The 13,611-nt window shown below is 37.1% G+C and overlaps 1 protein-coding gene and 1 long non-coding RNA gene across 3 annotated transcripts in view; one reads left to right on the forward strand and one right to left on the reverse strand.

Moving 5' to 3' along the window:
- Positions 1–13,611, forward strand: part of MAN1A1 (mannosidase alpha class 1A member 1) — a 138,622-nt gene that overhangs the window by 114,295 nt on the left and 10,716 nt on the right. For both annotated transcript variants that reach the window (XM_051612973.1, XM_051612972.1), the window contains exon 9: positions 12,649–12,868. In XM_051612973.1, the coding sequence (XP_051468933.1) occupies positions 12,649–12,868 (220 nt within the window). The remainder of the gene's footprint in view (positions 1–12,648; positions 12,869–13,611) is intronic.
- Positions 1–13,611, reverse strand: part of LOC127381986 (uncharacterized) — a 35,275-nt gene that overhangs the window by 16,812 nt on the left and 4,852 nt on the right. The window contains exon 2 of the long non-coding RNA XR_007888840.1: positions 6,686–6,727. This is a non-coding gene — a long non-coding RNA (uncharacterized LOC127381986). The remainder of the gene's footprint in view (positions 1–6,685; positions 6,728–13,611) is intronic.

A 13,611-nucleotide genomic window follows, 5' to 3' on the forward strand; every position in this document is an offset into this window, starting at 1 on the left:
TAAATAAGATATTTAAATCTTCCTTTCCTTACTATTCTAATCTATAATAATGCTAAAGAGACAGGCTCCGGGGACAATGTGAGCGATTTGTGTCTTTGCCACCACAGTGTGGGTTTTCTTAAAGTTTCTCTTTTTAAAAGACTTCAGCAAATAATAATGCTAGAGGAATATGTACACTGTGGGAAAGGGGAGAGGCTTGAAGTATAGCTCTTTTTTTTCTAACTGGAAGACAGTTCTTTCTAACACTAGAGGAGAAAAGTATAAAATACGCAACAAAAAAGTGCATATACAAGTAGCTCTCAGAGAGAAGTGCAATTCTTTTTTCCTCAGTTTTCCCTAAATATATTCCTTCTGCCCTTTTCCTTATATCCAGCAGAAAGCTCCTCACTTGTGTTTGGACCATTCTATGCTTCTCTGACCTCAAATTTCATCTATTCGAATGTTTTTTGTGTCCAACACAAGAATCAATGTATTATAGTAGATAATTGTAAAAAAAATAGAAATTTTTGTTGCAGAATGGCTTTTTGTCACAAGAGGCCATAATTGCCAGCTTCTGTGAAACAGCCAGTTATTCAAATTGGACACAAGAGAAACTTATAAAACATCAAAATTTTTCATGCTTGTATTTCTTTGTGGTAGTTCATTTACGATCTTTCTAGTCTGCAATTTACTTTGTTATTGATGGTATTTCCTTAATATAGTGCTCTGGGAGAAATAATGGTTTCATGACACTGGATTGAGACTTGCAAAGTGCTACATTTAAATCCATATTTACAGGCTTTCCTTGCAGTCTTGGGCAAATGACCTATTTTCTCTGTTCTTTGCTTTCAAATATATATATAAAAAGAGGAAAATATTACTACTTTTTCCCCAGTCCTTTCATCTCTTTTGACTGGGAGCTTTCTAAGGCCAGGACTTCTATCTCTTATTAACTGCATATATGTACAGTGCCTCTGTAGACAAGGCTTCAAGATGCTAAGCAATATCTGCTTATTCTTTCATACATCTGGAAGTGTGCTGTCCTTAGGGAGAAGGCATAAATCTCCTTTTACCTCCCATACCAAAAGAAAAAAAAAAAAAAAAAAAAGAAAAAAAAAAAAAAAGTGGTGTCATTAAAAAGTACAGCCCTGGCTCCTAGCAGCTTTGGGTTTTTAAATCTTTTGTTAGAGAGAAAAGTCCTATGTAGTCCTGTGTAGTGATTTGAGGGAGGGTGTGATCTCTTGTGGTAGTAAATTTGATGACCAAGTATCCTCTGCTAAGAAAATCCTGCCTTTAATTTTCTAAGTGCAGATTTGGATGCCGTTGGCCTCATTTTCACTGCTAGAATGGTTTCAGTTTCAGAGCAAAAGGTGCTTTTAAAATTAGCTTTGAGTGCATTTGAGGGTATAACGTAAGAACAGTGATACTGTAATAGCTCAGCCATTAGGTTGGCAGCCAAAAAGAGAGAACAAAATGTCTGATAATATGATATAAATTCATCTTACCATGGAAGGCATTTTGAAGCACCTCAAAGCTGCTTCAGCCTTCTGCTTCCACTGGTTTAATAACTTCAGGGTTTGTTGTGTTTTTTTAAATGCATTCTTTCACAGGGTAAGCACTAATGCATAGGGTGTGCTGTAAAGAACATGCTTTTTCTAGTACAGCTGCTCTGGGAAGTGTTGCTGGTAGAATATCCCAAACATGGTGATGCACCAGGTCACCCTGGTCAGTGGGACCATGAGCTCATTGCCCCCTGTCCTGCTGGGGAGCAGCTGGGGTACATCATCCCAGCCAACAGCAGAGAGTTGGAGACCCCAGTGCCTGGATGGTTGCTGATGAGCTGGTCCTGCTAAGAAGGTTCACCTTTCCCTTGACTAGAGCACAGCTGGAGCAAGGTACATCAGGAAGTCTCTCATGCCTTCACCATGAGTGATCATGCCATCCCGTGTCAGCTGCAGGGTAGCAGCATGCCTGGGTCACTGCTGAGCAAGCCCAAGCTGTCTTGCAGTGTGGCTGGGTTGAAGGGCTGCCTCCCGTTGGCTGGCCATCGGGGAAGAGGGCCAGGAGGACTCCCAGGTGTGTGTCCCTGCAGGCTGCAGCAGCATGGCTTTGTTTAAACTCACACCTCCTTGGGTATGAAAGCTGTGGTGGGCATCCTGAGGTCCTGAAGGGGAGCAGAAGTGGTGATGACCACCACACTGCGTGGCCAATTCTTCTCTGATCAGTGATGTTTGTGGTCTCTGTTTCCTTACCGAGGTACAACTGCACCTAAGCTGAAAGTGTACATGCAGCATGTGGAGGTACAGCTTGATGTTGTAATGTAGCTTGTTTAGGAAACAGCAGGGGAGTTGCAGTCTCACTGAGACTGCAGACTGGTCCCACTGAGATGCTAGGTTCTTCAGCAGAATAACTAGCCTTTTTTGAAATCCATCCTGATATTTGCTTTATTGCTATCAGTCCCTTCCTTACCTAAATTCCAGGGAGGTGGTGGAGTCACCAACCCTGGAAGTGTTGAAAAGAAATATAGATGTGGTGCTTAGTGACATGATTTAAGCACTGAATGGGTAGATTAGGTGATGGTTGGTGGATTTAGGTTATGGTTGGACTTCATGATCTTTAGGTCCTTTCCAACCAGGATGATTCTGTGATTCTGTAAATGAAAGCCAAGTTAAGTGTGTGCACAAGCTGCAGTCTTTCTTTATGACTAAGCCTACACAATTTGGACATTCTGAGTCTGCTTTGTATTTCCTTAGATAAATTTCCCCCAACACTTTGAGAATCTTTTTAGGACTACACCAAAGGGAACGAATGGTATGATTATTCCTGACTGTTCAGCCCAGCACATACCCACTAGATTCTGAAAGAGCGATGTAAAGGTTTGACACCTCATTCAATATCTTCTGCTATCCAGCAACAACAAATGAAAATATATGGTGAATTATAGTTCACCATGAAAAGCTGAAATTCGTTTAGATAAAGCTTTGGGATTCTTACGTTGTTCTGTAACCCGTATTAGAAACAAAGAGTTCTTTGTATTAGAATTTTTGTACCACCTATACATTGTTTTATGGCATAAGTTAAAAGCAATAATGTAAGATGACAAACAAGATAGAAAACTTTTTCTGCTTTCCATGGGTAAGATGCATATTTGACTGATGCCATTTAAAGAAGAGTTTCTTTCTAATGGGAAAAGGGACAGAGGTAGGCTTGTTCTGAATACCAGAGCACAATGCCAATATGTTTATAAGACTCTCAGAGGGATTTATAAATTCTAGATTTTGCACAAAAAAAGACAAGTGAATGTATTTTTAAGGTAAGTTATTTTTCTCTTTTGAAAAGCAATGGATAGAGTGTCCTGTTTCATTATAATACAGGAAGTAAGATATCTTCTTACACTGACTTCAATGAGTAACATGCAACATTTAGTTACAGAACAAACATGTTCAGATTTCAGTCATATTTTGAAGGTGCAACTGGCCATAGAATAATCCATCAGCCTTGCAAGTATTCAGGACAGGAACCCACTCTTTTCAGTTAACACAGTTCATCTCTGAGACACAATTGAGTAGGTTTAGTAAAAAAACATGATAATTTAGAGCAAAAATGCGCCTTCTGGGTTCACTTATGTCTAGTGTAGTGACAGCAGTGTCACAAGCAACTGCATCAAATCCTCCCCTTTTGAATGTATCAGCCTTCATTTTCTAAGCTGAAGGGCAGTTTTCCTACTACTCCTGTTAACAGGCTGTCTCACACTTGATGTCCAATGATCAGGTATCTTTTCCAGATTTTCCCATTACATTTATTTATGGCCATTGCTGCAAGCTTTCTGCATCTTAAATATTTCTTTTCTCTGGCTCTGCCTTCATCCCCCCTCCTCAGTGTGTATCTGGAGAGTGGTGTATCTAAAGGGTGTGAAGAGAGCGTTAACTTGGCCCAGAATAACTTTGGAGGAAGAGGGAGAATTCCTCACCAGCACTTCCCAAGCAGCTCAGTTCAGTGCAGCCCATAGTGGCAATCAGAGAGGTGTCAGGCCCTGTGGCAGCAGAGAGATAAAGCCTCTGCAAGCTGCAGTTTTACCTTTAGACAAGGTAGTTTACTTTTAGACATTTGGATGGTTTAACTTCTCTTACTGGATAAAAACTGCTCAGAAGGTTGTAACAAGAAAACTAGTGACCTCTGGAGAACCTAGCACAGGGAAGCAGAAACAGGAGAAACAGATACAGAAGAACATGGTGTGAAGCAGGTGCCACAGCCATTCTCTACCAGATAGCAGCAGCACTCCTGGAAGTCAGCCTGCTGCTCGGCTGAGTTGTGCCATAAAGGAATGCAATGGGTATACTTTTTGTGGGAATCAAAAGGGGGAAAAGCCATTTTTGGGCTCAGGATTTTCAGTATTCGGATAGAAAACAGATAGGATCACTTTTTAAATGTCAGAATTGTTTTATTTGACACGTTGCTAACTTTTCAGACTAGCCTTAATATATTCAGTTTGTACTCTGCCAAAGGAAGCTATATGGTTTTGATTCTGTTTTAGAGGGTTTTTTGGTATATTTAATTGTCAGCATTAAGTAGTGAGTATTTTTCAGAGCTGTCAAGATTTCAGCCTTTTAGATAAAGAAAACAAATCTATGTAGTCTTTTTTCATTTAAATGAGGGAGAGAACAAAGTGTGGTTAGCAAAATGAAAACATGATCTTGGCAGATAGGACCTTTTCATCTCCTGAGTTTCATGAGGGTCTGTTTTAAGTGTGGTGACAGTCTGGTGGCTGGTCTGTGCTGACTGCAGTTTCCATTAAGTTATTTGAAGTGGTTTGCTTTGGGATCACAGTGATACATAACTGATGTGGACAACGACAAGTGCAACAACTCAGAGTAGTTTGTCATACTGAGTAGAGCTAAAAATGTATTAATGTATTGAACATTCAGTACTTAAGCACTTCTTGGCATTGAAGGAAATACATAAATAGGGCAGGCAGGGTGGTACAATAGAAGGCCATCTTGAGAATGAAATGTTTGGTGCAGAAGCCCCAGCATTCCCACTGCATACTACTTGGGGGTGGCAGGGGGGTATTCAGTGTGTAAAAATTATGAAATGTGCAGTTTATTTACATATTTTGTCAGCTGTCATGTTTAAAATATTTCTCACCTGGCTGCACTGATGTTCTGCACATAGTGCTAGTATCTATGCATTAGGTAGGAACACAAGATTCATTACAGTTAACAGACAAGGAACATCCAGAGGACTCACTGCTCTTTTTTATTCTCTGTGCTATATTTCCCTTCTTGACAAGAGTTTTGAGGCTCTCTACAACTGCTTGCAGAAAGCATCAAGACTAAAGACAGGCTTCTGCAGAATTTAAAATTGTTAATGATATAATTATAGCTGCATAATGTCAGCATCTTAGACTATGGGAAGTACTTATTAAAATGTTTGTTTGTTTATGGAATGTCAGAAGCAGCAACCTATAATTTTGTTACAACTCTTTAAGGAGGATTTTTTCTAGAAAAGTCCTGTGAGAGAAACTGTCCCCTTTTCACTCATGGCTTTGTTCTTGTTGTCAGAGAAGCTGTGTCCTCACTAATGCTGCTATTTTCCCTTCCTTTTTTGACAGCAAAAAAGCTTGTCAGGAGCAATATTGATTCTAGAATATTCAGAAAACACATAATGTAACATTTTGAGAGTCACTTGCTTTGATTCATGCCATTCCCTTAATACTGTTTTAAGAGTATAAATAAATGTAGCCTTCTGGTAGCAGGCAGCATTAAGTATGTTTAGTGTACTGGTGTTTTTAGAAACACTAATAGATCTATACAGGGGGGTAAAAACATAAGTAGATTTTCAGACAAAAAGTCAATTATCATTTTTTCCCCTAGAACTTAATCATCTGTTTAGTGATCAAACGAAGAAGTATCATAGTAGTTAAATGCTTGGCAACATTTCAATTTTAAAAACTTAGACATCTCCATTATAAGCATTCATACTTCATTTCACATGTAAGCTTTAATGTATAACACATCTTAAGTCCAAAAGCAGTAAGTGCCTTATTGCTTTCAAAATACTTATATATTGTGTTCAAACAATTAAAGTTCCCCTGTGTTCAGATGTCACTTTTGATCTTTAAGGCACAGTTTAGTAAGTGGTGAGAACCTCAGGATAAGAGGAGGCTACTTTTCTTTGGCAGAAGTATTAAAAAAAAATTTAATAAGGGCTTGATCTTCCTATGTTTTCCCCAGTTTTTCTGACAATATGCTTTCACCTGAGTCATGCATCTTGTAATACATACTTAAAACCTGTATGTACAATACTTAAGAGAACAGAATCAAATAATAAAGTTTAAAAAAAGGCAAGTGTTTTTCTGCTATCTCTGAAACAGCTGTAATAATGGAACAATGCAACTCTTTTCAAAATAAACTCATTGGAATTTTGGAGAAAGGATAGATTTGATGAATTATGAAGATTGCTGAAGTAAACGATCTGTTCCATTAGATCCACTCATCAGGGACAACATGAGGGAAGTAACTTAAAGTCACAAAAACAGGCAGTTAACTTACAAACTCACACCATACAAAACCACAATAATTCTGCCCTGCTGTGTGGATAAAATGTATTGCTGCAAGCTATAAATGTTAAAATAAGTAAGCAATTTACATTGTACATCTTTGAATTATTGGAAATATCACAAGATAGAATTCTCTTTCATACTCACTATTGCTTCAAATCATCAAAATACTGTTTGCAAAGAAGATTCCTAGGGGAAGAAAAATATATTAAAAGTTTGGACTGAGATAACTTACAGTGCTCTGTTGTAAAGAAGCCTATAGAGCTGTAATTATCCCCAAAACAAACATAAACCCTGGAAATTTAGAAATAGGATCTTATTTTTTACGTTTCAAATTTAATAACATATGGAAATATGAAACTATGACTTGCGAGACAGTTTTATCTCCAGCTACAGTGATGTCTTGAGGTGGAAAATGAAACACCTAGTTTTTGTTGTTAAAACAGCAGTAGTCATTGAAATTCATTAATCTTAATTTAACCGTTATTGTAAAAGGAGAGGTAAAATGCCTCAGTGCTAGAGGAAGTAGAACAGCTTTATGTTGCATTTTGAGGTTTGTAGTTTGGTATCCCTGCTCCTTTAGCAGAATTAACTTTCCCTGTGGCACGTGTTTATTTTGAATTGAGCAACTTTGAGGTGCAGAGCATTTCTCCTGAAGAGCCTCCATCTGTGCTCTGTGGACATCTCTGTTAATATTCTTATTACCTGTCAGTATAATCCACCAAGAGAATACCCTCTATTCATTTGAACAGTGGGATTACTTCATTTCTGTGTCCTCTCTCTATAAGCAATCCAGTTCAGCATCCTAAACAACTCAAAGGGTAAGTGAAGGACTTCCCAATCACAAAACCAAGTCAGGGACTGAGGAAGTGGGTTGGTAAAGACAGTATTTATCTGTGTGAAAAGCTTAAAGGAACTGAATGAAGGAAAATGGATATTTATTAGGAGGCTCTGGTTCTGCTTAATTTTCCAAGTGTAAGGACTTGGCACTATGATATAAAAGCTAAGAAACAGGATGATGAACAAAGAACACAAAACACTGCCTTAAAAAAGAGGGCAGGAGGGGGAGGAAACCAGGTTGTGAAAAATTGTGCATGCTGTCAATAACAGAGATCCCACAGGAATGCAAGATACACTCCTGTAACCTGAACAATTCATAATGTCTCATTCACAGCAGTTCTTCCAGCGTGACAGGTAGGCAAGGGCATAATTTTAACAAACAAACTCAGGAGAAAGATGCCAGGAGTAATACAAGGTGCACTTGAATCACAACTGAAACTGTAAAAGGGGTTGTTTGTGTTTTTAGTTGAATGCTCAAGCATTTTTACAGTTGTTGTATAGAAGGAATAATTTCCCACAAGATTAACAGAAATTTAATTTAGCTAAAGGCTTTATTGCAGCAAGGACTGTAGGCAGAGCCTTACATAAAAGCACACATCAAAAAATTGCTGGGAACTGTATCAGCCATAAAAGTCAGTCTGGCTGTAAGAGCTTGCAGGTATGCTACAAACTGTATGCTGTACCAGCTTTACAGGTAGTAAATTTATTTCTTTAAATATCTGGCAAATGTGTTGTGGTTTTGTTTTTTTTTTTCCTTTAGTTTCCCTTCCTTCCTCTCCTTTTTTGTCCACTTTGGTTTTTGCTTTTATCAGTCTGAGGTAGCATCTGCTACTGCTCCTTTTGGGACCATACATTTGCAACCACTTCTTTAAAACCTTTTACGTTGCACAGTCTCTCTTTTTTACAGTGATGGAAAGAAAGAAATTACTGTTTGAATTGCAGAAATGCATTCTGGAAAACAGTAACATGAAATTTCCATTTACTTAAAAGAAAAACTGTACCAACTCCAAACAATTATCCATCAAGAATGCATTTTCAGTTAACCTTTTTTGATTCTTTGCAGATGTTGTATACTGGCTTATATTGAGAACATTCATTACAGTAAATGAAATAATAATCTCCATAGTGATACGTATAACACCACCTGATCTCTGAGTAGTCCAGGAAGGAATTATTTATAGGTGGGGTCCAAGTTGTAATAGGTCTGCAATTCAAAGGAACATGTCACTTTTTTAGGTGTGTAGATAATTATGTAAGTAAATTGATTCTAAGTAGGAAATGAAAAATTAATTCTGCCAAGCAAAGCTTTTCACTTGGGTGGATCTCCTCACGTTACTACCTATTCTCCTTTTGTAATAACTTGGTTTAGTAACTTGATTTCCCTGCCAGAACTGCACCCACAGCACTGCAGACAGCAAATACCATTTTCCTATGGGATTGCAACCCTGCCTTTTCATCCTGCTGCTCAAGTTCAGATACCCTTATTATATCTTAGTTTAAACTGATAATATTTCTTCCTCTTCTTCTTTCTCAACTTTTATGTTCAAGTTTTTTTATATTTAAAACAATTGCTTATGAATCCCATCCAGCTTGTGATTTAATCCTGCCATGTACCTCAAGCTTATTTAAAAAAAAACACAACACAATGTTGTTCAGAAAGTTTAATCCAGTCTGATGGCACTTAGAATGTTTGTGAAAATCTCACTGAAAAATACTTCATATGCTGCTCACACATTATATTATAACAACAACAACAAAATCAGAAATGTGAATAGCAGTTCTGTGAATTCCTTATAGGTGGCTTTGGCACTTGGGGTATAGTTTCAGAATTGGCATCTGAAAGAATGCTGATTTTTATTTATTATTTACTCTGAAGTATTTTATTACACAAATGCATTATATAACCATTACACATTCCAGAAGTAGTGCTTTAACAATATTTGGGACTATATTCTGAAATGAACTCTAGTTAGGTTGGTTTTGACAGGAAAAGCAAAGTTCTACCATCTCTTAATCCAGCAATACAGGAGTCTGTAATTTCTTGCTAAACTTTTTTTTTTTTTTTTAGATCTAAAACATATAATTTGAGGGTTTCTAAATAGGCTAATTTGTTACAATGATAACTTTTTTACTGTTGAGTTACTGGAACAACTGGAGCACACCTAATGAATTCGTTACAATCTGACACCTCAGTGCCATGCTGGAATTATTCTAAACTTCATGCAACTTTGATACTGCAAATTCATTAGCAAGCCTTTGATGAATGTTGTTTTGGAGCAAGCAGCTAGTCTGTGTTTTCAGTTGGAGGTTAGATTAATAATGATGAGAGAAGGGAAACCTGTTTCTGACAGTTTGTCTAGCTCAGACCAAAAATGACCCATGAAGAACCTTCTCAGATTTAGTTGCTCAAGAAGAGCTATCCAGTCCTCTGGGAAGAAACTCTTCTCTACCTTTTCATGCTTCATAAAAGCTCTTTGGTTGAGCTCAGTTTACATAAATTGTCTAACTTGTACAAACTATTACTTCATAAGGATGTAACTTGAAGTTTAGGCTTCACCAAGTTAGAGTATTCATTCTCCAGTCTTCCAGAATAAGAGTTGCTGATGGGCTTGCAAATTTGGCACACAGACCTATGGCTTCTAAAGGTTATTTGTACATATCAAAGGTTATTTGGATCTCTAGGTAGAAATTATTAGCTACTGAGCATGCCATTAATAAAGGTATAGACATCACTACAGGTATTATCTAGCACTCAGGGACCTATGAATATACAAAGCATGACAATTTGAGAATCTGTAAGGTACAAAATAATTATATAATAAAAATAGTACTAAATAAGATGCTTACACAAGAAAAATAACTTATAATAGGCATATGTAATAGCTCTTAATAGGACCCATTTATAAAACCAAGATGATTGCTTTACTAAACATGAAAAATTAATTTGGAAACATATTTTTATTTTTTGACATTCTTGGCATCAATTAACATCAATTTGTTAGCTTCTTAACACCACTTTGTGAGAATAACTTTAAAATTTCCCAAGCAGAATTCATCTTTTTTCAGCCTGAACCTTAATCTTGAGCCAAAAGAGGGGGGGAAAAAATCTCTGAAAGACTAATGGGTAGCATAAAATCATTTATCATACTACAAGAATTAACTCTGTTCTAGTTACCGTACTTCAGAAGGTGCTTGATTACTATTACTTCTGTCAGATACAGTAATACTTTATTCTGCCATAAATTCTGTAAATCTAGTCATCTATCTATTTCATATTTGTTTATTTTTAAAATAAATTCTGACTCAAGAGCTCAGTGACCAGTAGAGTTAACTATTGCCAGAGTTGTTGATTTGGTGAGATGTAGGTACCATGCTGGAAGGTTTAATGAAATATCATTTAATTAAAAGTTTCTCATTTCTGAACTTGCTTTGGGGTAGCTCATTTTTTAGAATGCTTAAGTAGTCTGAGACCTATTTCCCACAAAATAGTTATGTGTGTTTTTAACAATAAGGCATCCTATTACAAAATATAAAAAGTTTAATAAAAATGCAGACAGAACTCTGAAAGATTCTGGAAGTTTTCTAATTATTTCTATCTTCGCATAAATTTTGCCTGTTTATATATTAATACATTTTGTAGCAGGTTCTTTGAAACCTGTTCTGTCAATTCTTTAATTATAAATTCAAATATTTTATACCCGAATGAGCACAAAAAACATGCTTTACAGAATATATTTTTTTTAAGTACCTAGTTATTCCCCTGCTAGTTTCCCAGTCTGACAGTAAAGCTTTTTTATATGCTCTCGGAATACATGACCACAAATTAGCTTGACACCAACTCAGCTTCTGTAATTCTTTCATCTTCCACAGTGGTGTGTGTAGTTTGGATCTTAAGGAAACTGTTTTCCCACCTTTCCTCTTTCATATTTAATTCTTCTTTTTATAGGTTAAATTATGCAGGATTTGCTTAAAGTACAGGAATCTTTAATCTTCTTTACTGCTGCTTTAAAGTTTAGGTGTGTTTTTTCAGTAGGAACTAGTGTTAAAAACACAATCAAGGAGGAAAGAAAGGGATGGGGGAGTTTTCTGAGCCAGTAATGGGTATGGAGGTGGGTAGAAGACTTCCTTACTAAGTGCTTTGCACTAATAGTAGTGGAGAATAAAGTGTAGCTTTCAGTGACACATTCTTGGCAGAAAAAAAACCTACTTGGTAACTAAAACTTGTACATTTATTCTGCTCGTGCTTCTAGTTTAGAGAAGATTTTTCATGCTTATAGAAACAACCTTTACAGGTGTTTAAATGGGAAGGAATAACTACACTCGCTGTAGTTCTTCACAACACTGTTTTTGTTTTGGGTTTTTTTTTTAATTCTGGCTTTCTGGTTAATAGTTCTCCATACTGATATTCTGTTCACATTTTCTTTCTTGTGTAATGCAAATTGAAAACTGTTTCTAGATCTTACAATTTCAATAGAATAAACCAGAATACTGCTGGAGTTTGTCTCCTCTCCATTACCCTTTAAAGAATGATGTGTGGGCTTCTAATTAAGGTGCTCTCCTCTATTGTTTTAATTCTGTTTCTCTCAGAAGGGAAAGTTGTTTTCCTGGATTTCATAATCAGTCACTGTACATTGCCAATGGCACCAACTTCACATTCTCTCTCTAGGAGATTTGTATGTTTTTATTCTGCTTGGGGTTTTTTTCCAGGCCCTATTCTAGATTGGTAACTGCAGAGGTATTCAGTCTGGGAGGGAAAATTCACTGGACTTTGGGAATGCCATACAGAGTCAGAGGCCTGACGTTATTCAGTGCACTCACTGAGTCAGGCATTTTGAATATGAGTTATGTCTGCATGTAATTGACGTGAAATGGTATCAATAACCCCATCCCTTAAGTCAGAATTACAATGGGAAGAATGGAATCTGAAGTGATGGCTAATTGCCATTAGAAGTGAAATTACCTGAAACTGCTCAAAGGATAACGGGAAGGAAATAAAGAATCTTAAAATTGAATTGTATTTTTTAGGTCTTTCCAATATTTTTTAGAAACTGTGCTGCATAAATGGCTCCAAAATGAATCATTCTTACTGATGTGTACTTATCTGTGTTGGTTTGGCTGCACTTTGAGGATATGCTGGCTCATAGCATCCTCATTACTTTGTAAGCAAAGGCAATATGGAGAAAATCCAACCACCATACAAGACAGCTTTGTCTTTGTCTTTCGTACTTTACCGAATGTTACCAAAGGGTTTGAAATCACGTATTTTTCAGGCCATAGAGACCCATCTCATTCGCAAATCAAGCGGCGGACTGACATACATCGCTGAGTGGAAGGGTGGACTGCTTGAACACAAGATGGGACACCTGACTTGTTTTGCTGGAGGCATGTTTGCTCTCGGAGCAGATGGAGCACCCAGTGACAAGACGGGCCATCACATCGAGCTTGGTGCTGAAATTGCCAGGACTTGCCATGAATCCTATGACCGGACAAGTAAGCGCTCTGTTGCTGGATTTAGTTTCACAGTTTGACTTTGTGTAATGCTGAGTTAAAGTTGCAGGATGGTGAGGACTTGTCATCCTTTCTGGTGACAAGTGCTGCTTTGCCCTCAGAGAAACTTCTCACTCACTCTAGTACTTAACACAACATCTCCTCACTCTAGTACTTAACACAACAGCCTTTTTTTTCACTTTGCCAATTTTGTATAGCCAAAAACAAGTAAGAGATGCAGCCTGTTCATTTATGCATCAATATAGCTATTAATCATGTTTTATGCACACAAAACATATTTTATTCTCAGTTCTGTTGGTACAATGCTGCAAACAATAGAATTACACAAAGAAAGTGGATTTCTACACTGCAAATTTCTTTGGGTTCTTTAATCTTCTTATAAAAACAACCCTGGCAGCATTTCAGGTCCCAGAGTGTATTTTCCAGTTTGATAGAGAAAAGTAAATACCCTTGTCTTTAAAGCAAAATTTCACATGTTGCTAGTTACAGGAAGTCTTCCAGCATGCAAATGTTGGCATGACTGTTCAGACTGGAACTGCTGTTTAAAATGTTGATGAAGAAGAGCTCTCTCCTGCTCTGAATTATTTAGAAAATATTTTTAAAAGGAGCTGCTGCAGGATCTTTCAGAAATTATGTACCTTTTGGGTATCCTGGCTTTATGCCACATGAACGGGTAGTTGATTTGCTAGGCTACATAATTTGAAAGCTTTTTTAATTTGAGCCTG

Source organism: Apus apus, chromosome 3 (assembly GCF_020740795.1).
Source record: "Apus apus isolate bApuApu2 chromosome 3, bApuApu2.pri.cur, whole genome shotgun sequence".
NCBI lineage: Eukaryota > Metazoa > Chordata > Aves > Apodiformes > Apodidae > Apus > Apus apus.